The 27,498-nt window shown below is 39.3% G+C and overlaps 2 protein-coding genes across 2 annotated transcripts; both read left to right on the forward strand.

Moving 5' to 3' along the window:
- The first annotated feature begins 4,538 nt into the window (after nt 1-4,538).
- On the forward strand, nt 4,539-15,694 carry LOC110052677 (uncharacterized). Its single transcript, XM_089279250.1, has 9 exons — nt 4,539-4,705; nt 7,867-8,088; nt 8,767-8,880; nt 9,336-9,419; nt 9,992-10,096; nt 11,575-11,682; nt 12,798-12,911; nt 14,060-14,194; nt 14,817-15,694. Exons 1-9 carry the CDS (start codon nt 4,645-4,647, stop codon nt 14,849-14,851), a joined length of 978 nt encoding a protein of 325 aa, XP_089135376.1. The 5' UTR covers nt 4,539-4,644; the 3' UTR covers nt 14,852-15,694.
- Nucleotides 15,695-18,414: 2,720 nt separating this feature from the next.
- LOC110055535 (uncharacterized) lies at nt 18,415-26,881 on the forward strand. The gene is made up of 7 exons (XM_020761930.2): nt 18,415-18,629; nt 21,434-21,559; nt 22,853-22,963; nt 23,449-23,565; nt 24,404-24,442; nt 24,863-24,985; nt 25,346-26,881. Exons 1-7 carry the CDS (start codon nt 18,545-18,547, stop codon nt 25,393-25,395), a joined length of 651 nt encoding a protein of 216 aa, XP_020617589.2. The 5' UTR covers nt 18,415-18,544; the 3' UTR covers nt 25,396-26,881.
- The last annotated feature ends 617 nt before the right edge of the window (nt 26,882-27,498 follow it).

Here is a 27,498-nt window from a genome sequence, read left to right on the forward strand (position 1 = left end):
CAAATTCCTCCGGTTTCAGAGCGTTTCCGAAAAGCTCCGTTTTCGTGACGGATTAGTGTGGAGGGAGGGCCTAACCGGTGTTTCAAATTCGGCCAGCGCACGTGTGCACGAGGCCTTACTTTATAGTTCGGGCATCCATGAACAGTTTCGTAGACGGTTATTTGGCTTTTGAGAAGTTTGAAAACTGCGAAGACTCACCGGCTAAGTGAAAGTCAGGCTTCAACGCCTTAGCATGGATGATACTGGAATATAATATAACGTTTTCTATTGTATAGAAGGCTCACTGTTGTACCCTTTTCGCTTGAAAATGATTTAAACACCCAGAGGCTAACACCAAATTCTTTTGGCGGATTTCAACTTTCTATCACTAGGTGACATACGTGTGATTAATATTCCGCCGCCCCCTCCCTCCCCCACCCCCGCATCGCGCCAAAGGAAGCTAGAAAATGTGCTGATCCCCTCATTTGACACACTTGATCGTGATAATTGAAATTTAAAGAGGCGAGGTCACGCTATCAAGTCACAGTATTTTAGATGAAATATGTAAGTCACGCTGTTTCAGATGGTAAGTCACGCTCTTTTAGATCGGTCACGAAATGACGGGCAGCGCGTGATCTAGGAATAAAAGGCACGGCTTGAATTGCAGGAAAAGATAGTTTGAAACCCCTTATAAAGTTATAACATTCTCTAGACAAAAAAAAGCCGCCGCATCCGGAACGCACTAATTTGGCCCCGGTGCTAAACGACTGTACGCTAGCTCATCAAATACCTTGACCTCGAGTCTTTTCACATTAATTTTGTCTGTCTTCAGTCACTTTTTCGGTATCAAGATAAATGCACCTAGAGCATGCTGGAAAGTTTCTCTGACAAGGGATCAAATTTCTCGTTCAGACCTCACATATTTCAAGATTCAAAAGTTCGTTTCATTTTGCGAAGCGCGCGCGCGTTTGTAAGAGCCGTTTTTGAAGCGTCGAAGTTAATATTTCTGACCGTGTGAGATTCCTGTCAAATAGGGAAACTTAGAAAGACAAGGATTCGTTCGCCAGCTATCTATTTCCTAGTTTCAAGAAACTCCTGCGACGCCAGTGAATTTCTTGAATGTCATAGCCGTTGAAGGGACCACGTGCAGTAAATTCCTAAGACTAAAACGATTTTTTTCTTTTTTCTTTTTACAATTCCAAGGTTAATTTAGGCTTCAGAACTACTTAACCAGGGTATTTTCAGTTTATTTGGCAATGTCTTGTTTGAATGTCCGGTTTGCTTGCCAATGCTGAAAATATACTAAGGAAGCGTCCCATATATTCTCAAGAAAGACGCCAAAGAATTGAACTAATTAGATTAGCCCAGAAACCATACAACGCCATAAGTGGCAGTGTTAATAAAAAGAATAACTGGAAGAGTTAATACCGTGAGAAAAATGAAGAAAAACAACAACGTTTCAAAATTTCAACATTTCTCGACAGTTATGTGGTGGCTGGTATTTTCAGCGTCATCGTTAATTTTGACGGTTGAAGATCATCAAAAGTCTCTATGTTGTCGAAACTTTAAGAGGCCCAAATTCCGCGGCTTTGCAAATTCCAACAGCCCTAAATAAATTTTTTTCGTTTTTGGGAGGTTAAAACAATGAGCTATGTAACGGACGCAAGTTTGTGTTCATGACAGGCTTTTTTTGTAAAAAAACAACAAAGTTTTCTATTAGAGAGTTTACATACTACGTAGACAGAGTTCAAAGCCGCGAAATTAAGGATACTTTATTATAGGAGAATTAAAATTGCGTGAATTCGAAAAATTCGAGCTGATGTAAGCCGTGCAGGTCAATTAATCGCGGCATCAATTTCATTAATTAAGTGGCCCATTAATTTCCGGAACATTTATTTCTATTGTCCCAAATATATGAACCGTCTCACACAAAAGTCGGACGTTTAAATTGATCATGAGCTCATTTACACCGGCCAAAAATAATCACCTTGAATCGTTTGAAATCGACAGGGTCAGCAATATTTCCTTCAAATTACTACAACAGTACTTCAGTCCTTTTCTGAGCCATTTTCGTTTCGCTGAAAGTGTGATTCCTGAATCCTTATAATTCCGTCGTCGTGTAGAATTCAGCTCGTCAGCAGAAAAATTATATTTCTGATGTGGAACTCGATCACGACAATTAAAAACACAACAGTGTGGTAGTGACGCAAGCTAGATAATTCTCTGAGATTTACAACCATAGCCGAGTCCGTGGCCTCTTTTAGCAGGTTCTTACACTTCCTCAATAAGGGCAAGCGAGCATCATGCGAGTTATAAGAGAAAGGAGCTCGTCACATAATCACGAGAAGGCTTTGATCGTTACAAATCCCACTGGTTATCACTATGAAGCCAGCAAAGAATTTGCACTTTGACAACAGTTACCAACCGATGTTATCAGTCTTATCAATCTGATCAATTTTCGTTGCGCGCCAAAATTGAAAATCTTGGCACCAAAGCTTTCACAATCAGCACAATAACATCTTACAATCTTCACTTATGCATCCGTATCCAAGTAGCTCCAAGTTAATGTTTTCTGAGCTTCCCATAGAGGGGCGGTGAATGGTAACTAAGTGCGAGATTTTGAGGGACTGCGCGACTGGCGTGTCTGAAACATTTTGACTTTTTACATCACGAGACCGAGTAACAAGCTTGCAAACTAATCGGGTTCGACACTTTCTTATTAGTCTTTCACAAAATCGAGACCCAGAGACAACTTTGTAAAAATATAGAGACTGCGAGACGCACATAGCCGCTGAAAAATAGAGACTGCAAGACCCGTGAAATTCGACGACAATTTTGCGAGATCTAAGGACCATTCGCCATTCGTAATGCGATCTTTATTCCCTAATGCAATAACTGCTTACTCAGTGATGATATATAGTCAAAAGTTTTATCTCCTGTAGCCATGACAGAAGCTTTCATTTTCTGATATCATCAATTCCAACTTTTCATTGTCAAGTGCACTGCCTTTTGAACTCTACCAGACTCAATTGAGAGAAGTTGACAGACCATAAACAACTATGTCTCCATATTTCTTGAAAAGCTGCTCCAAATTATATTTTGGCCCACGCAAAAAAGTAGCTTGGAATTCACAGAATTGATGATTCAAGTCAGTCATTATCAAGTCACTTAACTTGCCTAAAAAAGAAGAAGAAGCAAGATAATATATATCATCTCATTTTTGTCAAGTTCATTTGGGCGATTTAAGGGTTCAAACGGCCGAAAGACAAGATCGGTGTTCCACTCGCCGGGTCGTGTGCAGTGCGCTAAAAAGTATCTGGTGTTAAAAATTTACTTGAGAAGCGCAGCTGACAAGTGAATACAATTTAAAATACAGTGAAACGCCGCTCCACGGACACCCGCTTAATACGGACACCTGCTTCCAACGGACAGTTTTCTTTGTCCCGACAACTAAAAAGCTCATATATTTTCTCTTAAATTAGCCTGCTTAATACGGACACCCGGATAATGCGGACACTTTATCATGTCCCTTTGGTGTCCGTATTAACGGGGTTCCACTGTAACTACAAGAATGTTTATACGCGTTGTATGTGCCAACAGATCTCAGTGATAAGCATCGACAAGAACTGAGTGGGGTAAACATTCGACGGATGTTTTTTTCTCGTATTCGCACGATATGAGACGTTTTTTGCATGCTTATCTGTAATTTCAACGTAACGTATGCGTGACTTTTCTACGCTTCAACAAGCAGTTAAGAGTAGCTAATTATTCAAAAACAAAAAAAGGTTTTCTATCGACACTTATAATATTAATTCAATCTTCTCGTGTATAACTTAAAGTATACAATGTGGCGAAAAATCAAAGCGCGCTGTTGTTCATACATCAACAACTTGTAGAGTACTAGTTGGAAGACCACCAATATTACATGTGTACTTGTTTCTGAATTTCAAATTAATAAACATTAATATCATGTGCGCGTATCATTGTGTTGAAAAGAAGCAAATAAGCCTTGCCTTCTCATTCTGACCTTGCTGATTTCAAAAGATTACATTGTCTTTTACAACAGTGAGCTTGAATGTTAAATTACGCGAATAACTTTCGCGGCTCACTGGAAGTTTTTCCTTCGTGGTTGTAAAATACATGCAAACACATGTACAGAGAGTAAGGACTAAGCAAATTGAGCAAACGGAACGCAATGAATGGCTCTTCGGGCGCCCGAGCCGAGTGGAAGGTGTTCGTTTTATCCTTAATAGAAGTCAACGTTACGACCATCGAGAAGAAAAGGCGCGAAAAATGCGACAAAAGCAAAACAATCACGACCGATATGCTTTTAATGAGTTTACAAGATAGCTTTGAACACAAGGCGGTGATTTCCTTAACGTTCCAATTTAACAGATAACAGTTTTATTGAGCATGCAAACCATACAAGTGCCTTTCATTCCAGCTTTTCCGCGCTACTTCGTCCCAGTATGACATCTAACAGATATCGCGTTTTTGACATCAGCGCCAAATTCAAAAATTCTATAAAAGTAACCTTTGTTCCGCTCGGTATAAAAGAGCCTGCGCCGCAATTGAATCTCTGATATGCGATCAGCTTCCAACAGGTAAACGCGGCGGAACAGTGATCCAGTGAAGGGAGATTTGAAACGATCTTCTCATACCACAATGGCACATTTAGGACTGTTTGTTGTTCTTCTTGTCTTGGAAAGCATCACCGCGAAATACAGTAAGTACAATGTTTATTTATCGCTTTACATTGATTTTCGTTTCAAATTTCGCGAATTTGGTCAAAATTTTGCATAGTGTTCACTGTCGTTACGCGGTCTTCCCGCCAATTCGTACAACGGTTCTCGTACTATGATTCTAGCGAGTTTTTTCAAACGCGATTTAACTCATGAAACCATTTCAATACTTTTAGCGCTTGACGTAAGGCGCAATGCAAGAAATACTGGCTGATTTATTTTTTTTTTGTATCTTTGCTTTTTGTTGCCTGATTCTAAAGATTTGCTCAGTCCACCGCGCACGCTAGATTGATTCAACCAATTTCTAAAATAGGGGAAAATGTGACTACAACGTAGATTCTTCGCATTAAATGAACAAACGAGATCTTGAAATTCATTTCAAAATAACTCCATTAATTTTGTGTCCAAAATTATTTTGAAAATATCCTTTTAGTTAGGTCATGTTTAAATCGTCACTAAAAATTTTGCGGTGGTGGGGTATTAATGGGCGCGATTTATTTAATCAGATTTCTCAATTTTACGAGCGTTAATTGCGCACAAATGATAACAGTAACACACCATTATATTAGAAATTATGGAGATAGAACGTTGAAAACAAACAAGTCGCTAAAATAAATAATCATGACATCAACTGACCCACAATACCAAAGGTGGATAGTCTGAGTTAATTCTTCTGCGTCCCGCGTCGTGTCTCTCCTGGTGACTGTCAGACGACACTGGGCTAAAATTCCGACAGAGGATACTTCGCGAGTAAACAACAACAGGAAGTTTTGCCCAGGAAGATGAATTTCAGCGCCTCAAATTTATAAAATTTAACATGTGCAGGAGTTCTGCCATTGTTTTCTGTAGCACGTGACTGAAATGCTAAGAGGCTAAGGACAAAGTCAGTCCATCCCAACCGAATTAGCCAGCTGACACCCTGGCACGCCAAAGGATAAAAAAGAAGAATTAAAATCAGAGAATTAATCTTATTATAGAAAGTTCTAAGAGTCTGGAGGGTAAACAAGGGTGGCATTGGGATAAAAAAGAGAACTTTAAGGGAGTTTGCGCGTCGTCGTTATGGTTTTCAAAGGGTAAAGTTCAAATCTATTCTGGACATGTTAGCTTAAAGCCAGAATATTACCCTCATGGTCCGGCGCAACCGGATGGCGTATAAAAATTAACGGAATTATAGCGGAACTCTTTCTATTTGAGGCTTTTTTTTAGCATCGTTAGCGGAAGGTTCAGTATTCGTCGAGTTTTCAAAATCCCCGCACCTCCGTTTAATAAAAATATTCGTTGAATCGTGCCGCACCCAATTACTTGATAAGGAAATGATGTCCATCAGAATTTTCCTACTGTGACCTAATCCCTAGCTATAGTTAATCTCGATGACACTGTTAAACGGTTTAACTCAGATCGCGATTATATAATAGCTGTTAAACGGCTAAAGTGGTTACGGACAGGACCGGCGTGAATGGGACATGCGACACCCTTTACCGTAAACATGCATGACAGAGAAGCCTTGTGCGTGAGCTGAGTCACGCTATCGATCCAGAAGTCACGCCATCGAACCAAAACGACCTCACACCAATGTCCCAGTAAATTTCAATATATCTTTAGATCGAAAACCTTTTTGCTGCCAAAGTCGACCTAAACAACCGTTTGCCACGCGGCGCATTTAATAACAGAGTGGAGATGCGAGGTCAAACACAACAAAACCATTGCAACTCGATCGTGACTTTTTTTCGGTTTTAGTAAACGAATCTGTTTTTATAGTTCGTACCCACGCTAGCATGCCATGATTTATTTTCAAGCTGAAATAACAAGGATTAAACACACAAGAAAAAAATGAAAGCTTTCACAAAAATATAATCAAGTGTTGTTTCGCGTTTGGTATCTTCAAAATGCTTCATGTTCAGCTCGCAGAAAAAAAAAGAGACAAACAAACGGAGAAACAAGCATGTCAAACGACTTCTAAGTAATCTGAGATGAAAATAATGAAATATTTTACTCACTCTGAAGGCTATATGTGTGCTGCCAGGTCACGGTGTCAAAGTGAAATGCCAGTTTTTTCAGCACAGGAAACCACTTAAAAACAAAGTAAAAAGAACAAATAAAGAGTAAAATATCATGAAGATTAGTGGCTATATGCTAAGCAACACACTATTTTTCATCGCTTAATTCAGCTGTCAAAATAACTATTAGAGTCTGAATGGGTTTTCACTGACAGCTTAGAAAGGACGCACTTTTTAAAGTGCCTATGAAGTAAAAAATAATTCCTGCTTATTTGAAAGCAGGAAAGAAGAATGGCGTTTTCCTTTCTGGAATATCTTTTTTTGTTTTAGAGATATTCACGTTTTTGTATTATGCAAATGAGGAAAGTGATGACGTCATAGGTGGTTCCTCTAAAACAGCACAACACTCAATCGAGAATAACTCTAGAAATATTAAGGCAGTGTTCTTCAAACTTGGCAACAGCAATGTACATCACAAAAGAAACAGACTGACACCTACTATGCTGTTGCCATGGCAACACTCTTGGCTCCAGTCTCTTTCTGTGAAAAACCAAATATCTCCATTTGCAACCTTTTAAAGCGGGACAGAGAGTCTTGCTCGGAACACGCATGGTTCCCATATTGTCTTAACTCTCCCCAATAGATTGTTGGGAGTGGATGATCCTGTTTAAGATAAAATCTGGGAATTTCAGTCTTAATTAAAACAGAACCGGCGGCATAACTGTTGTCATGGCAATGGCACGACGGGTGTCATTATGTTTCTTTTGTGATGTACATTTCTGGTGCCAAGTTTAAAGAACACCGCTTTAATATTTCTAGAGTTATTCTCGATTGAGTGTTGTGCTGTTTTAGTGGAACCACCTATGACGTCATCACTTTCCTTACAAAAACGTAAATATCTCTCAAACGAAAAAAGATATTCCAAAAAGGAAAACGCCATTCTTCTCTACTTTGAAAAGCCTTTCAAATAAGCAGCAATTATTTTTCACTTCATAGGCACTTTAACTTATGACTGAGATCTGCAAAATTCACCAATAGCTGAGAGATCAAGGCTGAAATTATAACTGATCTGAAAAATCACCAAAAACTCTACTTGTGTTTCTTAACATCAGTAGTGATGTCTTTGCCCTTGAATTTTTTTTCTACAGTTCTACCAGATCTTCCACATGATGCTCCACAGAGTGTGTTTGATGACCTCCCATTTGACAATAAAGAAATGCATATTTCAGAGCTAACACCGCTGGCTGAGATCAAGCGCATGTTCGAAATTCTGGACCAGATGTCCGTCCGTGCTCACGTGTCAGACGATTCTCACGGTCCAGTAGCCTGGTACGAGCCACAACAGGACGAGCTTCTATACGATGATGGAAGTAAGTTTTTTAAACATTTGAAAAGAAGTTTTGATTCTAAGTCAGTTAGAACGTTCAAAGTTTTAAACTTTTTAAACATCAGTGCGCGAAGCACTATATTCAGTGGTGATATTGTGGTACGCAATAAACAGAAATGTAGCCTGCAAACAGGCTCTCTAGCCCAAACCTCCAACGCATTTCCCCCTCGGGCACCTCACTCTCATCCAGGGCCTTCTCGACCCTTCCAGCCGTGATCGGACCCTGCTAGCTGGAGACTGTTCACAGGCTAACAGAAATGTTTATTATTGTTATCGTAATGTTCATTCTAAACTTAATGTGAGCGTATGCTTGTTACATTATGAAGATCTGTCTGAAGTTTCCCGACTGCAAAAGATGGCGCAAAATTTAAATTGGACGTAACTTTAAACTTAAACTGGCCATTCGGCAGGAACCAAGGGCCACAGTTATCCGCCAAATCGTCAGAAAAAAAAACGAGAACAATCGTTAGGAAGACCGACTCCAAAATTTGTCACGCCATCAGGGCATAATAAGGACAAGCCAGTCGCGTAGTGAAGCTCTCGTCAGCTATTCATCTTCTTCAATATTCACACACCAATGGTACACCCAGGCTTGATTCTGGGAATTGACTTGTCAGGAGTTCGTTCATGTCAGCCTAAGGATACACTTCTCTCCTGGCAGAATGTTTCGACAGGTTTCCGAAATGTCAACGGTTCGTGGACAACGGACAGTGTTGGGAAGAAAGGTTCAGAGCATGGGTGAAATCGAGGTGCAGAAAAACCTGTGGATTCTGTGGTAAGTCAGCCAGTCAGCCGGCCAGTCAGTCAGTGAGTCAGTCGGTCAGTGAGTGAGTGAGTCAGTCAGTGAGTGAGTCAGTGAGTCAGTGAGTCAGTGAGTCAGTCAATCAGTCAGTCAGTCAGTCTGTCAGTTGGGACTGCTTAGGACTGACTCAGTCCCAAGCGTAAGGCTAAAAGGTTTACCTTACAAGCACTGTAAATCGAAAGGACATAGTTTGAGTTTATCCTCCTTATCTTCCTTCGCCCTAAAATGAGGAATCTAGTGATTGCACTTAACCTTGTGCGTGTCGCAAGCAAAAAAAAGCCAACTGAATATTTCTCTCTCTCTCTCTCTCTCTCTCTCTCTCTCTCTCTCTCTCTCTCTCTCTCTCTCTCTCTCTCTCTCTCTCTCTCTCTCTCTCTCTCTCTCTCTCTCTCTCTCTCTCTCTCTCTCTCTCTCTCTCCATAAAACAGAAGAGAATTGCTGGGACACTAAATATGGCTGTTGTCCGGACAGCAAAACTGCTGCTGATGGGCCAGCGAAAGCTGGCTGTGGTGGTAGGTTCATTATATTAAACACAAGCGATAATATCCTCGTCGAAAGAGCTAAGCAAGTCATACGACCTGTTGAGAAAGCCTGTGCGGATACGCCGCGCTGAGAAGAGCCGGAATAAGTGCACCTCAGCGGATCGCACGCAACATGCACACGAGTTATAAGCTGGATACGGCCGTGTGTCAAACTGCTGATTGTGTGGTCAAGTTGAGCAACGCATCTGAGATATTCCAATCATCCTGCTTTTAAAACGTACCTCGTAAAATACCGTGCAGTAGTACACAACTATACGTTGAATAATCTCTACATTCAAGTCAGTCGTCCCTTTAATTTTTCTCTGTTGTTTTTCATAGCCTGTTTATGAAAATGTTAGCATTACAGACACGAAAAGCGTGCAGGAGGTCTGTAGTTTATTGACTGTGATGTCGTCGTCCCTTTTATTTATTTCTTTTTTTAGTGACTATTTAATCGACTGATCGATTTATCAACAGAACTAATGACTGAGGAACTGATAGATTAATTGATTAATTAACTGATTGACTGATTTGATCGGTTTTTTTTCTTTTTCTAATTTTAGTGAAGTTATGCGTCGACCTTCAAGACTGTGAAAAGGTCAAAGATAAGTGCGTCAACAAGTCGGTTTGGTTCAAAAATAACTGTGCTTATACTTGCAGGTTCTGCAGTAAGTGTATACCAATGAATTTAAAAAGTGAAAGAAAAAATCTTGGAAATTGCGAGGGATCGATATAGGCACAATCCTTAACTGTCGAATAGCTCAGTGACAGTACAATTAAAGGGGCGCTTTTACGGTTTGGCGCATGTGCAAGCTTTTATCGTTGGAGTGTTCGATTCCATTGTTCTCACAACAAGCAAACGCGAACTTATGAATCTGGCAGGAAATTGTTCTTTGGCGATCAGCCGCTGAGATACATGTGGCTCAGCAAGAACGCGATAAACGATGCACATTCGCTGAAACCCTGAAGCTATCGCCTAATCGCTTTAATTCGCGAGAAACCATAGCAGTCTTTAATATTAAATTGGGCAGCCCCCTCCCCCATGATCAGAAATCAACTGAATGCGATCATAATCATAAGCTTCGTTGAAAAATGGTATTGTCCCTAAAGCTTACTAGCCAGGTAACACATAGCCAAGTAAAACAGACTTTTCTCTTAGCTCGCCAGTTTCTAAAGATATGACATTGGACTTCAGGCATCGTGTGGTGTCTCTGGTTAATTTAAATGACATTGTTATATACTTAGCTGGCCCGGGTTTCGAAAGATGGATAACTCTATCCAACGGATTAAATCACTACCCAGCGGATAGCGTGGTTTGTTTTGTTAACACTCATTCACTGGATAGCGATTTATCCGGTGGATAGCGTTATCCAGCCTTCGAACGACTGGGCCCATTTCTCGAAAGCCCCGGAAACTTTTCGAGCCCGCAAAGCCATTTTTATACGCCTGAAACTCCTTGTATGAGGAGAACCTCTGTTCGTATTAAGAATATGTGAATAAAACAGCTCTGCAACCATAAGGTTAGAGATTTTGCTCTGGATTTCTGGGTGCGAAAACTTTTCGGGACCTTCGAGAAACGGGCCCTTGGGGATTAGTTGAATCTAACGCGCGCTCTTACTGGCTGATTTATGGTCACCTGGTAATGGCTAAATCTGAACGTCGCCCACTCTCCTATTTACCGGAGATGACTTTGATTTGGGGGTAGTTCGTCTTACCTAATTACTTTACATTAAACTCTAGCTATTTTTTATTTAACAAAACACTTAATTAGTCCCTTAGGAAACAGTCAAAACGGCCTTGACGTAGGCATAAGCACAAGCGCAAGTACAAGCACAAGGATCAAAATTTTTCTTTTTCTTGTGCTTGCGTTTTGCTTGCCTTTGCGCTGCAACAAGTGAAAACGAAATACCGCTCAGGCATAACACAAGCACAAGGATATTCACCACACGTGGTTAAGTTTGGCCAATGAAAACATTGGATCCAGATTACCTCGCGCCTAAACAGTTTGGGAGGTTCGGATGATTTTGCTTGTGCTTGTGTTTCACTTGGGTCATCCCTATTGCTTGCGTTTGTGCTTGCGCTTGTGACTGTGCTCGCTAGTGAAAACCAGGTTTTACGTAATTCAGCTATTCATTTATCACACCAGAGGCGCCAAATCCCAAAGCAGACTGCGAGGCTCGCGATCCTAGGCCTCTGTACGGGTGTTGTTGGAATGGAGACGAAGCAATGGGCTGGAATGGCCAGGGCTGTCTGCGTACGTATCTATTGGTTTCATTCTCTTTGTGTATAGTTAATAGAGGGGAATGGTTATGAAGCCCGGCAAACATCAAAGGAGCAAACAAAGATGCCAAGATTTATGTTGGAAGGTCCACGACCGTGCACAATCTTTTGTTTTGCGTTCATACACTATGAATGAATTACGTAACCAAAACATTTCTATTGGTTAGTTCCTCCGTCAGTAGTAACTGAACAACTTTTGTGTTTTGTGCACGGTCAAGGCCAAATATAAGGAACAAAAACCTACAACAAACAACTTTGTCGAGTTTCATAACCATTCCCCTCTATTAACTATGCTTTGTGATAGCCACTTTTGGAGATATGTATGGATTATTGACAAGTGTGAGGTCAAGATAGCTGGATATTGGCCAAGGTCTTTTTTTGCGTGTTTATGGACCGAGACGGAGTCGAGGTCCATAAACTCGCAAAAAAGAACGAGGCCAATATCCAGCCATCTTGACCGAACAAGCTTGGTATATTATATGGCTTTCGGGGACATTTTTCTCGCGGGACACGGCGGGCAGTCCCGAGCGGGCAAGGTAGCTCCATCTTGCCCGCTCGGGTAGCCAATCACAGCGCAGGATTTGATTCATCTTGCCTGCTCACGGAGCTAGCCATATAATAATTACTTTTATTTCTTTTGTCTGAGGACAAGAGGGTACATGTTTACCAAAATGAGGGTCTAAAAGAACCTATAGCTCCAGGTTTTAGGGCCGCAAAGAGAGCTATTCAGAGATTCGGTGCTCATTTGGGCTCCAAACTACAAAGATTGTTCTCAGTACTTCACACCAACTAAGTGAAAGTGTCAGGGCTTCCGGAAACGGGCGTTAATTTTCTCCGTCCGCTCTAAGATTACAGGGTCCACTGTTGATTAAAAAATGAATTTATAAATTTAATCTACGAATCTCGCTATCTACTAGATTCACTCAGTTTGTCTATCACAATTAGAGCTACAACAGCTATAATCTTGAATGCTACACAACAAACAACTTGTGCCCTCAAATTTCGCACTCGAATTTAATTCAGTTAATAAAATTGTCTTAGTAATGGTTTAGAATACATTATCCTCAAATATTTTCCATTTCTTAACAGCTTGCGAGGACCTGTATGTGAGAGCATGCAAGTTGTTTGGCAAATGTGATTCTCCCTTTTATAATGTGAGGAAATTTGTCGATATTCACTGTCCGAAGACATGCGGAAGATGTGGTAAGTGAAACGTCAAAAACGTATCTGCAACTAGTTCATAGCCGCATCAAGATGGATTAACTTTTTACACTCCGGGGCAGTTCTAAATTGAGTGTCATAAAACCAAAACCAAAGTAATCACTCTAGCCAATCATAAAGGACACAGACAATACAATGAACCAATCAAAACTCGAAGCAATTACATGTAGCTGACGCAAAGCGCGGGAAAACGAGGGCGAGCGAGTCATGACTGGTTTTGGTTTTACTTCTGATTGGATGATAAAGTGGCGCGAGTTATTTAAGGCAATAATCGCTGATGCAGAACTATTTACTTTTCGTTACTCGAATGAAAACCACTTTACAACAAAATGTTTAAGCGGATAAATTTTCGTCCTAACAAGTGCCCGAATTTTTTTTCATCCACACAAAAACGTGCTCAGAACTTTTTGTAGTAGGGAAAGGATACTCAGTTTAATTCATTTATCAATAGTTCGATTATCAGCTTCAAACTGGATGACTGGGACTTAAAATTCCCTGGTTCCGCTTTTTCAGGCTCTAAGCTTGTTTCGTTGCCATGTTCATGATCAATAAGTTATTTTCGAAATGCCATGGCAAGGGAAAATAATGAAATAACGTTTTCGATCTTCCTGAATGGAAAGAGCCGAGTCGCTTGTAGTGTTTCAAGAAAAAAAATGTCGAGAACCAACGTTCGAAACACGAAAAAATAGTCCAAAAGAATTCTTGCCGCAGTTTGTCGTCCGAAAATTATAAATTCATTCATCCTCGTGTTGAAGTAGCTGGCTCGAGGCTCTCTGTTGTGAAAGAGACGGACAAATGGCAAACCCGCACAAAAAGACAAAAGATTGAGGTCTTTTATCCGTTTTGCCTTTGCCGTTTCTGCCATTAACATTTTTCCTCACAATACCATAGCCTGGTACCTTCCACACTTTGCGGAACATTACTTAACAGAAGTGCAAGAACAGAACACATTTGAGAGAAACGTTAACAAATCATGGGTCATCATAGTAAGAATGGAAATGAAAACACCAGGCTTGCGTTTTTCAAGTTTGACTTGAATTTCTTTAAACGTTTTCAGCAGAGTGGAATTTGCTGTACAAAGTGCTTTCTGTCACTAATGTGTACATGCACGTCGTTTATTTCTTTTGAAGGTGAGTGCGTTGATAAACAGTTGACATCAAAGTGTGAGAAGTGGGAAAGACAAGGCTTGTGTATGACTTCTGGGGACTGGAAGCAGTATATGGAAGAACACTGTGCGAAGACGTGCCTCTTCTGCGAGTCCAGCGGTAAGTAACACTTAAGCATGCGCGAATTCACTTACATCAACATCTACATCTCTCATTAAGAAATCAGCTTATCTGTAAGACGTTCTTTATGAAAAGAAACATTAACAACAGAATATTCTTAAACAATTAAACTCGACGGAATCCATTAGGCATCTTCAGTGCAATGTCTGCTTCAAAAACAGACATGGTTGCTTAAATACCTTATGCATCACGTTGTTAATGCCTTGGTCTTTTAATCGTACTAGTGTATGTGGTTGTTTTTTAAAAGAAGCTGAAGGCGCTTACAAGCAATTGTCGCTGTAGAAAGTACAAAACGAGAAAACATTGGATTTCTTCTTTCAGTGTCTATCGATTTACAAAATGTTCTCGGGAAATAAATTTAGGTCTGGCTTCAGTTTGTTTAATGACAGAAGTGTGGCAGCTCTCGTAAGCTTGTAATTCTCCAGGGCTGTTGTTTTTTCTATTGTCCTCTCAAATGGTATCAGGCCATTCATGTGAGACCTTACGAGAGCTGTTACCCGACTCTCTAATGATCGTCTATTTGCCTTACGAAGTGGTAAAATCAATTTAAATTACTTTTTTTTAAAGATTGTTATTGAAAATATTTTATTTTTATTTCTAGGAAATGTGGGCGTGAGGTCAATTCTGGGGCTGTAAAGAGTTTAGGTGTGACAACCATAACGCTTGTGAAGAACAAGTTTTATAACATGACCAACGCTGTGTAAAATATTACTCAAATTCTCTCAGCAGAGCCTCTGCATGAAGTAATTTAGCGCCACCCGCTGGTTACTTAGTTTCATATCTTACAGTATCCACAGTTATGTTGGATAAATATATAACCTTACAGACAGAGTGGTTTTTAAAATGACTGATGATAAAGCCAAAACCAAAGACATCACAGGTGACCGAACACAACGAGATTAAAACGAGATGAGCCAATCAGAGCTCGAAGAAAACGTGTGCAACCGGCGCCAAGCGCGGGAAAACGTAATGGAGACAAGTCACTGTTTATTAGTCATACAGCTTGTTATCTTCCACTGAGCGGTTAAAGCATGTTTAAGAAGATTTGGACCAAAGACTAAGCTAAGCAAACAAGAAACCAGGAGGCATATACAAAATTACTTTTGACAGTCGATCACAAACGGCCGCTCTAATTATGTTACAACTAGCAATCAGCAAATGCCATAAAAAAGAATAGCAGCCATGTTTCCTAGCGTTTTGTTCCAAAGTATTCAAGGAAACCACTATAAATATGTATCTGAGGAAACGAAAATAGTGGCCATATTTCCTAGTGTTTTGGTCGAAAGTTTCCAAGGAAGCGACTAGAAAGACGTATCTGAGGAAACGTTGTTCCATAGATGTAGTGGAATATTCTTGTAAGACAGTATTTAATTTTGTAAAGCCTTAACTTTTAAAGGGCTGATAGTAAGTTTACGATCGCTTGATGTCCTCCGATTTGGAATAAAACTGAACACAGTGACTTGAACCCTTGCTGCAAAAGTGTTGCCACAACGTTGTCTTAACATCGTGTTACATTTAAACTAACAGCTATCGAACTTCTGAAGAAAAGCCCTAGGAGTCTTCATAAGCTTCTTTCATCTTGTAGAGGAGGACAGAAGTGGGGTAAGAACCCCCGGACGGGGCGGGAACTATACGGGATTCGGGAGACAAATGGGCGGGACTTAGAGTATCCAAAGTGGAGGGTAACGGGGGGAAATATCGAAACTTTTTACAACATTGCGTACACTCTTTTTATAAGGATATATTTTATAAGAATATCGAGGTTGAAATTTGCGAAATCAAAAGAATATTTTATGAATAGATTCGAGGCTAAGATTTTGAAAAGAATATAATTTTGTGTGTAAAATATTTGTAACCACATTTATATGATTACAAAAATAGCCAAAAAACACCAGTAGCCGTATGTTTGATGTTAGTAGCATTTCTGCAAGATCTCGTATGTGTCACATCAGGCTTTATTGCCTGCAGTCTGGCTCAAAAATTACTTCAACGCCTCTAGAGACAAAACACTTGTAATAGTGATACCCCAATACATTCTTAAACAGAAATGTTATATTTTTAGCCTGAATTCGGCAGAAAAGTTAAGAATATTCAGCCTAGGTCAGAAAAAGCAATATTCATATTTAAAAGAATGGTGATAACAGCATTATAAATTTATTTAAGCCAAAAAAGTACAGAAAGTAAAGCAACATGACGTTTCGACGACTTCATGTCATCATTAAAATGAAACAATTAAAAGTAACTGCAAGGCATACTTGTAGAAATTAGGATGTGAGGAAAAAAGATAGTAAAGGTGACATGAAAGCACTCAGGTAAAAGGTTTCACGCGAATGGAATCCGTTTGCGTGTTCTGTTTCGTCTTTTGTTCTTAATCCACAGCATTTCAAAGATCAAACATTCGAGTTTGCCACGGCATTTGTATTTGACAGTTGTCAGTTAAAATTCCCTTGTTCATGTCTTTCACATTGCAAGGTCAACTTTTGGCGGTTTGTCAGACCACCTTGCTGTTCAGTGTGCGTAAGCTCAAGTTTACGTTCCAAGCAATCTTTCAACGCAAGACCAAAGTGAAACGAGGGAGGTCTAAGAATTTTCCATTTCTCCTTGCCAACGGACAGATCAGTGTGTGCCTGTTCTGAATGCGATTTCAGGGTTAATGCCAACCTCGTTTCCAGGCTCTTTCCTTTTCCCGCCCCTTGGAAAGAGGTTGGGTTGATGCATCAATACAATACATGTTCCACTGAACGAACTTCCTTTCTCTCATCACTTTCCTGCGTGACAATGTCTTCAACACTGTAAGCACAATTATAAATTAGCCGTCGATGAACCTTAGAAATAATTTTTATTTTGGTTTACATACGGTAAATAAGACTTCCTTAGAAACAGTATTGAGGTTTGTTTTTACAAAATGTTTAAGACTGTTTCTAATCAACAAAGCCGTGTTTACAAAGTAGCCCCATTTTTTACAAAATACGCAAAATTGTTTCTAAGTAAACAAAACCCTTTTCTTTCCCAACTAGTAAAATTTCGAACTGTTCTTAAGTTTTTAACAAAGCCTTTTCCTTACTGAAACAGAATTGAAGTTTATCTGTACAGTCATGTTATTCAACAAAAAAGAAAGTGGAAAAAATGTTCCTTACAAGCAATGTCAAGTCCTCTTTTGTTATTAACTGTACAGCATTGTCTCTAAGAGACAAAATTTTCCCTAGAAATAAAAATGAAGTCCCCCTTTATTCATAAAATCCGTGAAGTGTAAAGAAAAACAGATGTATCAAACGAAACTCAACTCCAGAGATCCTTTGTATTGGATCACCCAGAGTGTAAACCCACGCGTTCTTAGAATTACCCAGTTACTTTAATTTCATTCCGCAACAACAAAAAAGAGAAAATATCTTAACAAGTACATTCGTTCGACTTGAATCGAACATTAAATAAGCCTGTAACTCGGAAGGGAATAGAGACGTTATCTGACGTAGTATATCAGTAATTATTTTATGATTTAATTTGTAGGTGAATGACGTTAAGGAACGGAAGAACCGGCCCCGAGAAATATTTAGCTATTGCTTTTCATTACTGCAACCAAATCAACGACCTGACTGACCACTGAGATTATGGCAAAGAAACTTCCTTTCGTGGGATCTCAAAGACAAACCAAAAAGGATAAACCCTGATGAGTTTTACTTTAATTATGACAAAAAAAAACTAAAACAAAAACCTGAAAGATTCATGGTATTTTCCACCTGTCCCGATGTAGTGTTCATTCGCCAATGTCACGTTTTTCCGAAGAATTAGATTTGTCGCTGTTTACAACAGAGCGTTTAGCGCCGCATGATAGTTCGAGGTGGGTCCCAGGCTGCTTTGGATATAATTAGATCATGTTTGTCTCGTCAACTCACCAGGCAAAAGAACTTACTCCAAATCACTTTTTTACATTCAACATGAAATATGTTTTACGCGATAGCAGTCGTATCGAGTTTATTGTGTCTCTAAAACTTGTCCAAACACGAAAACAAGTTTTACTAAAAGATTTGCGTGATCAATCAAAGACATTGAAACTTTAAAACACTTCATTCGATTTCTTTGAGTGCACTCAACACAAAAGCAAACGTAATTATTGAGAAAGTTGAGACACGGGGGTCCTTAAGGAAACACGACCACCAACCTTCTAAACTTCTATCCATTCAGGGCTCTTTCTGGTATAAAAGAAGTCATCTCAGTGTTTCATTGCCTTTCAACGTAGGAAGAAGTAACTTTCTTTTTCTGCTCCGCGCCAAAACTGTATTGACGAAGCTACCAACCTATTTGGATCCCTCTGTCCTTTGTAGTCTAGCAATGAAATGCAAGAGGAATTCGAAGTTGTTAGTCGTTGTTGTGATTTTTCTGGTATACGGACAAATCTCGAGAGGAGAATACGATGGTAAGTTCTTCGTTTTATTTAACGCAAATTTGTTCAGCTCAGAGATTGAACAGGAAATGTAAGTAAGTTCGTGCAGTCTGAAGATTTGATTTGTGGCAAAAATAATAGTTATTCAAAAATTAAGTACCAATATATTGAGATTTCATTACTTTTCTCGAGAACGCCAAGTTATAGAATTGACCGTTTATATTTGTCTGCCGACAGAGTTTATTATCTGCTAGCCGGGTTGCTTGGTAAATAATATTGCACGGTCCATATCTAACGACTATACTAACGAGTATCAGTACAGTGGTTTAAAAAGAAAATGCAATGCCTCCTTAAAAACCAGCCGCATTATCAATTACATTTAAAAATGTTCCTGTGTTTTCACGTGTTTCCTGTTACCAACTTTTAGCCGGCATTGACAATTTCAAATTTGCAAGCTGCAAGACGAACACAAAAACAACAAGCACCCATTTCCATTACAGCAGGGTTACCTTTCCGTGGTTAGGTTATTAAATAATGAATTATTTTAAACTCGGTTACAAGTAAGTAATACAATTCATATTCTGAAAACTTCTTTGTTACTACTCTTGTTGTTTTATAAGAGATTCAAAGTTTTGTGGAGATAAACAACAAAATATCACAGATTCTTTTGTATCGCAAAATTTATCAATGAAAACGAAAAAAAAAAACTAAAAAAAAGGAAGTAAGCAATCAAGCCTCAACTTTAATTAAAATAGAACCCTCAAGACAAATCAAACAGTTAAAGTAGTCAGTTCTAACCTCCCTTGAATGCATTTAATCATTTAACAGAAATTCACTTCGGGGGCGTGTTAATTGGCTGAGACAAGCTGCTGACGCCATGCATAACGTAGAAACGGCACGACTCTTCGTACTAGGCAAGCATAGTTTCCAGTTTACAAAACCACCTTAACAAAACAAGTACCTCATTGTTTTGACCACGAATACGATATTATTGTAATGCGGCTTTTGTGAGAAAATTCCTAATTGTAGCTTGAATCTTTTGCTCCCAAACGGCTTCGGCGAGAAAATTCCTAATTATATCTTGCATTTTTTGCTCCCAAACCGCGATAAACAAAACTAAAGAGCACTTAATTACCATGATTGCAGTTATTATTGGTGAAATTGAAAGCAAATGAAGAAAGCTTCGAGTAAATTTTTTTGGACTACATGAAATAGAATGTACGCACGAAATTCAAATCCTGTTTGAGCTTGAATCTTCTTTTTTTCAGTCTTCATCACAACAACTTAAAATGTGCATTTAACTGCGATGGTCTCTCCTCCGATGGGATTTTTTAAGCCATCATGTACGTATCCTCGAGGATACTTACATAATATACTTTGTCGAGTAATCGCTCTACGATGCAAGGACACGAAAATAATTTCTAACTAAGTTTAAGTAACGAACCAGACGTATTGAAGGGGCATCACGTTATTGACCAGACAGTCAGTTATTTGAAATAACGTGCAACAATTGAAAAGAAAATCAATTTTTAAGAAGGAAGCGTTCAAAAGGAGGTACCGTCGAATGACAACTCCGGCTCCGAAATAACAAACTCTTTAAATATTTCACTCGTGGCATGATTACGTAACCAACATACAGTCGAGCCACCTCTCCGGCGATCCTCAGCGACCAGTTTTCCAAAATACCAAAAGTTTCCAAGTCAAATCACTATATTTGGAACCTCTTTTAGGCGACCACTTCTAGAGCTGAAAGTTTGAAATTTTCTTTTGTTTTTAACCTCCCGTAAACGACCTCTTGAGAGATAACAGAGCGGAATTTGGATTATAAGGTTTTGTGACATTATCGTATCTCATGGTAGTACAAGAGACGGAAATTTCTCAATGAGAAGTACCGAAGATTTTCTTGAAATTGACTTTTCATATGAATAAAACATTTAAAACATGGGGTAAGTATCTGCAGTTACCTTATGCTAATGAGGCAAAATTTTGACCCAGTATGGTCAATATGGTCTGAGCTCTCGTAAGCGACCATCTCCCGTAAGCGACCAACTGTGCTGACGGAAAATATAGCAGATTACGTAATCTTCAAGAAATATTAAAATTAACGTTATTCGACGTTTCAACGCATCGAGCATCATTATCTAGAGTGAAAGAGCCGAGGTTTGAATATCATTAGATGGCTTTCACGTGTGCGTGATAATGCAAACACGCTAATAGAAAAGCTTCGCGCGAGTTGAGTCCGATTGCACGTTTAGTGATGATCTGAGCTCTTGTACAAACAAGAAATACAGTTACAGTGAAAAAATATTTTTACAGAGAGCAAATGTCTTGATTAAAAAAAATAGCATTTACGAGTAGACGACAAAAAAAGTGCAAACATCTCAATAACACCGTACTCGCACTGCACTCACCCAGTCCTTCGTGCCCGGCCGCGCTATGGAAACATGATTCCTTAGCAGCCTAGATCTGAAGCGAAAAACAAACAAAAAATAAAGGCAAACACTCTAGACAGGTACTTCATTGTAATCACTACTTTGTACGATTGCTATTTACTGATGGCTGATAAATGGAAATTTCAAAATAAGGTTGGGCATTTCCAGTCTTCTTATACAACTTTAAGGTGAATAAAAAAAAACTTTTAGGTGAACTATATTTTTTTACCAGTAGAAATTTGCCTCACTGGACTGGGATTTCCAACACCGGAGTGATCTAAAAATAGCTCAATTGAGAAGGATTACCTTGGGAATAAGGCCTGTAAGGGGGATCAACTCTCCTACTATTCATCCTATCTTACTGAGGTACGGTTAATAGAATTCCCTTTAACAATATTTTTTCAGATTGGTGCCTTGACTACGAGTCCAGGAAATGTGAAAAGTGGAAGGCTGGTGGACAGTGTCGATCACCGTTTCGCCGTGTGCAAGTAATGATACGGAGATTGTGCATGGAAACCTGCAACTTCTGCGGTAAGCTTTTACCCTCATTATCAAATTCAAGTTTGGATAGATGATCTAAATTAGTATATTATCACTCCTTTTTCTCCTTCGTTTCAATTTTGATTGAGAAGATAAACCAAACACTAGAGGCAGTGTTTCACCACAATTTCCAACACCTCGAAGCTCGAAAAAATACTCCACTGCGCGTCGGTTTTTCAACGCTCTTTCCCACGTTTGGAAATGTGTTAAAACACAGTCTTTAGTGTGTGATATATCACCTTTCGAGTTCAAGGAGCTATGTCACGATATTTAACGTGCTTTTTCTGACGTATTTAAAAACAAAAAATGAACAAGTATGGTTACGACAAAGGAACATTAGTGAGCTTAAGCAAACCACTGTCGTCATTATACTAGGTAATTTTTTTTTATAGATTTAATTTCTTGTAAAGCGGCATTGAACCATTGGGAAATGGCGCTCTATAAATTTTAATATTATTATTGTAATTATTATAATTATTTATTGTTATTGTTATTGCTATAAGTATTATTATTATTATTATTATCATTATTATTATTATTATTATTATTATTATTATTATTAGGCCCCATTTAGGACGCTTATGGGCAGCAAGCTTAAAAACGTTGGTGTAGTCTCAATTCAGTTCAATAATGTGTTGTTTATACTATTTAGAATAAAAATAACATGAAGAAATCTGAAAAGCTAACAAGACAATTGGCTACTCACTTGTCTGGAGGTGATTTCAATCCGGTATATTTTTTAATGAATGGTTTTCTAAAAGTAATAAAAGACAATGACATAGTTAAATTCGTTCACTACAGAGGCAAAGATTAATTACTGCAGGTAGTGGGATTCGGTAAATGAAACCCTAGTATGATCATTCAAATGAAAGCTCTTGAACAGTTCTTTCATGTGGCACCATTCACTGTGATGCTCCTAATGTCTTAAAATTCAAGTAAAAATTATTGAGCAGTTCAACCTTAGGGTTTCACCAAGCCGAGAATGTATCATATTCTCTTGGTTCCACTGATAGACGTCCAAACTAGAAGCAACAAACATAATCTTAAGTAAAACTTACGTTTGAATTTAACGGTCAGACACAGGGGTCAGGGGTTCAACCACAGACGTAAAAGTTACAATTTTTTACTGCACAGCAAACAGAACCACATAAAAGAGCTGTATTGAAGTACTTTTCAGTCATTCTGCTTATTTTAAATACTTTGTACAACTAATTTTAAGATCATACCAAAATAACGTTCCAATAATAAGCGAGTGTGACTGATTTTTTCCCCGCAAATCTGTAGAGCCTCCATCGCCTGAGGTATGCCATGATGAAAATCACGAGGTGTCCAAATATGGTTGTTGCTGGGACGGGATTAACGCTGCCACCGGCCCAAATGGACAGGGATGCCCCGGTAACTAGTTTACACAAGCACTGACTATATGTATTGTATGTTCTAAACTTATTTACAACGGCAAGAAAATGCTAAAGAGGGAATAATGAGTCTATGAAAATGGAAAAACACAAGGATTAAGACTAGGAAGATTGAGGTGGTTTACAGAAGACGAAACATTTCGAAACACCGTTGTTCAGTAGCTGTGCATGTTGAAAAGCGAACTTCGTGCAAGATCTGTGTTTAACCGAGGTTACGCGTACCTATAAAGAAACACCTGCTTGCCAATAATGAAACATAACGAAACATTTCTAAATTGCGTTGTTCATTAGCTGTACATGTTGAAAAGCGAACTTCGTGCAAGATCTGTGTTTAACCAAGAAGGTTGCGCATGCCTATAAAGAAACACCTGCTGGCCAGAAATGAAAAGACGTCAAAACGTCACCGACTCATTGTAGGTACAACCTTAACTATCGCTTATCTTACGAGCATTATCTTTCTTTCAGCGTGCGAAAACAAAGAGTCCAGAAGGTTTTGCTCGATGAGGAAGGACATGTGTTTTACTCCGGGCAACTATAGACTTCTTAGGGAGTCCTGTCCAGAGACCTGCGGCTACTGCAGAAGTACGAACAACTAGTCCGCCTAACTCTTAATCTTGTTAAATAATTATACAGTAGGTTTATTCCTTTGATTCAACCCTAGAGTCGCGGGTAAGCACTACAAAAAGTAAATCAGGTCAGGTTGACCGTTCAGCTCATAGCAAAACAAGTCAGTTAAAATTCGATCATTCACACAGGAAATGAAATGCGCGAAGTGGCGCATGTGCATAGGGGTTTCTACAAAGGTCCCTCGCTTACTAACACAGTAAGCGAAGTAACTAAAATAAGTTTGACAGTTCTCTACAACGGTCAAAATCTTATTTCTCCTCAAAATATCAATATATTATCAGGTACATGGGCGATGAGAGTCAAGCCAATTATCAGCTAGTTAGGAATATCGTCTTAAGACCCCCTCTCTTGGTATAACTGATATCACTGCATTATCTGATCATCTTTAATGGGTTAACGAGACGAGAACTGGAAATTAAGGGCAACAAATAAGTACCTATCGTGTAAATGCAAGTACAAAAAGGATTTACTCAACGAGAAATATTTGAAAATGTTCTCAAAATTCTAATCCAATCGGTGTAATTTGAAAGAGTTACAAATATTATGCACACAAACAGCGCAAATCCTTGCTTGCTCGAGCTCTCATTAACGCGTGCATTAATTTTAGCTGCAGTACAAATCAAAAATCAAAGATAGATTTACCTACTCTCAGCCAAAACAATAAAGTAATTTTATCAGTCACAGGATGAAAGGTATTTAAATATGGACTCTTATAGTTCTGGTTCAATACTAAAACCGTGTCCTCCCTTATCCCTTCTAATACAGGCATAAATTTTACTTGTTCCATTTTCAGAGGCAACTTCTACTTGCAAGGATTCAAGAGAGTGTGAAAGTAAGCGATTTCTTTATCATCTATCGAGGAGGGGAGAGGGGGGGGGGGGGGGGGGACAGTAGGCCGGGAAACCGGGAGTAAGGTGGGCAGGAACTTTACGAAGGCGAGAGAAGAGCAAGTGACAGGAGTGGTATTCGCCAAGGCAGCGGGGCCAAGAGAATTTTGCAATGGCGCAATGGAAAAGGCACCAAGAGGTGACAACCACCAAGGAATAAGCACAAATCAGGAGTAAAATGCTACGGCATGCATAAAGTTCACACCCCCCAGCTCCCGCCGCCCCTTTCCAGCCCGTCCCCACCTATCAATTTTACAATCGTTCCTGTCAAAAACTATATCATGGAACTAAATAGAAAACTCTAAAAGCTAAACTCATTGATTTTTCAATGAAAACACAGCTTCATTTTCTCTTTCCGTTTTCAGATGAATGTTACGACGTTCTGCCACAAGTGCTCTGCGAGCGTCGCAAGCAGAAAGGGTACTGTTCAATTGAAGGATGGAAGGATTATCTTCGGAAAAACTGTGCTGACACATGCGCCTTCTGCGGTAAGCAAAGGGATTAAGTTCGAAATCAACTCAGGAGCGGATGCAGGGGTGGGTGGATTGGTTAGGCAAAAAATAAAGGCAAACACTCTAGACAGGTACCTCATTGTAATTACTCCTTTGTACGATTGCTATTTACTGATAGCTGATAAATGGACTTACATTAATCAACTGATAGCTACGAAATCGTCGAAAAGTCACCTATAACTGAGACTTCAGCAAAACCCACATAGACCCTCATTTAGTAAAGGACAAAGATGTAAACTTGGCTCAAGAATTAGTTAGGTGTTGCAGTTTGAATTAAATCATGTACTCGGTCACTTGAACTACTTGCTAATCTTTCTTTTTCTTTTTTATTTTCAGGTGCTCGTGGTCAGGGAATGGTCGCTAGAATGTTCAAGGAATACTACTGAAGTCCTCTACAGTCTGTCGTCTGTTAACACCAGTCAACCTCTGTGTGAACTCAAATTGTAAAGTTACACTTTTGCAACTGTTGTTGGTACTTTAAGCGCACTATTTCTTTGGTCAAAATTGTTGTTTTATTTATTTCTGCTCTGGCCAACGAAGGTGTCCGGTTAGTCAATACAGTTACTGCTCCAAGTTTCGTTCCCCAGTCACGGTCGTATGACGTGACGATTCTAAATGGTGGTGTAGTATCGCTGTTTCAAGTGAGCAATTCTGTCACAGAACATATACACAAACTTAGTCAATACAAACCTTATCGTAACGGATTTTAACGAAGCAAGATGACCTACGAATGGTCCTTGTCTGGTTTTTGTCTTGTTTTTTTTTTGGTTACATCGGCGGGCCCTCATGTTCGATAGTGAAGCCGCCATGTTGGATAATTCAATGAGCGAAATCTGGGTAGAGGACAAAATTTTCTTGGCACGTCTAGCTATTCCATTAATATTCAACCAATTAGGACTAGTTTTGTCTTCTCGGCTCCAGGAAGAGCAACACGTCCCTACCCCCTCCCTAGGACAAATATCGCCTCCCTACCCCCTCCCTAGTACAAAACTCATCTCCCTAACCCCTCCCTAAGACAAACATCACCTTTCAACCCTTGCCCTCGCATTCTAAGTAGTTTTAGTCACTCGCCAAATTATTCAACGCGGCGGCTTTACGAATCGCTTAATAAAATATTAAGTACGGAAAAAAGATCGAAAGGAAGCCACAGTCCTCGTAAAATCATAAAAGTAAACAGCATAAATTAATTTCCCTCGATCAAATCCCTTAGCTTCTGATAGAGCGTATTCACTCACGTGCCCAGCAGCCATGCAAATTTATTGGAACAAAAGAAAGTGTTTACATAAGAAAAGAGTTGAACTCCCATAGGATTGGCTTGGTACACCAACCTGACCGCTGCTTCATTGTTTTGGAACACCAACATGGCTGCCATGACGTCATGTGCATACACTCCACACAGCGTAACCTGAGTAGCTGACGGGTTTTTGAAGCTCCGCGACCAAAAAGTACTCGCGCACGAAATCCCGCTAACACTTTATTGTTTGAGAACGATAACATGCTCGAAAATATCATAGGTGTTATCCTCTTTTCCTTTCTTTTTTCAGCTCATCGAATGGTACTTTCCAGTTTTCTTTGATTTCAAGACTTTCTTAGAAATGACAAACACTGACTCGCCTCTAGTAGGCAGAATTGACCCTTTAAACAAAACTATGAAAACTCTTAACCAATCGGCATGAATGTTTCGCAGTATACACCGGAATATACATACAAAGGTGCCAGGCGGGCCTATGTCATTAATGTAAAATCACATATAACCCTTGTGTAATATCACAAAATATACTGAAGCCACGTGCTTTGTTCAAAATGAATGTTTAAGTGTCCGAGAGAAAGTTGTATCCAAGTGACAATAAATTTGCTTCTATCGGCTACTGACCGACGTTTCGATTTCTTGTTAATTAACGCCCTGGCGGGGCATTGCACTTAGAACAGAAATTCGCAATATTAAAAGTACGTATGCAAGAAGAGTGGAGATCCAAATGTTTAATCATTGCGACTCTTCAAAAAATATATACATGGCTCATCAGAATCTCTAGCAGCTTCCTGCCAGCTCATTCCGACCACATGATGTTATTTATACTGTTGATTTTATAATTAACAATAAAGATTAGCGAAAACACTGAGCAACGACGTTTCGGTGTCATCCTGGCACCATTTTCAAGTTAAAAAATATTTGTGCGAAAAGTAAACTAATTTATACCAATGGTAGAGGTGCGAAATTGAATAAATTAAGATTAAGACAGCTGTTCAATGTTCATGTTCATTCCAATGAGGTGTCAAATACTGGAAATGAGTTCAGTGTCTGTTCAAAGCCTAAACAAATACTTTTGCGCGAATGGAGTCTGACTGTGTGTTAAGGCTCGGTTTCTTCTTGTGAATCCACAACATTTCGTGGATCAAGCAATCGAACTTTCCCTGACATTTCTTTAGGATCTTAAAGTTGTTAGTCAGGTCATCAACTGTATCAACTCGGTGTTCATTTTGAAGGTGTT

The sequence above is a fragment of the Orbicella faveolata genome, unplaced genomic scaffold (assembly GCF_042242905.1).
Source record: "Orbicella faveolata isolate gen_17 unplaced genomic scaffold, um_ofav_v1 contig_47, whole genome shotgun sequence".
Lineage (NCBI taxonomy): Eukaryota > Metazoa > Cnidaria > Anthozoa > Scleractinia > Merulinidae > Orbicella > Orbicella faveolata.

Coding starts and splice junctions, on each gene's coding strand:
- LOC110052677 (XM_089279250.1), top strand. CDS start 4,645: ATGGCACATTTAGGACTGTTTGTTGTTCTTCTTGTCTTGGAAAGCATC. Junction 8,089..8,766: donor GCTTCTATACGATGATGGAA/GTAAGTTTTTTA, acceptor CTCTCCTGGCAG/AATGTTTCGACAGGTTTCCG. Junction 12,912..14,059: donor GAAGACATGCGGAAGATGTG/GTAAGTGAAACG, acceptor TTTCTTTTGAAG/GTGAGTGCGTTGATAAACAG.
- LOC110055535 (XM_020761930.2), top strand. CDS start 18,545: ATGAAATGCAAGAGGAATTCGAAGTTGTTAGTCGTTGTTGTGATTTTT. Junction 18,630..21,433: donor CTCGAGAGGAGAATACGATG/GTAAGTTCTTCG, acceptor ATATTTTTTCAG/ATTGGTGCCTTGACTACGAG. Junction 21,560..22,852: donor GGAAACCTGCAACTTCTGCG/GTAAGCTTTTAC, acceptor GCAAATCTGTAG/AGCCTCCATCGCCTGAGGTA.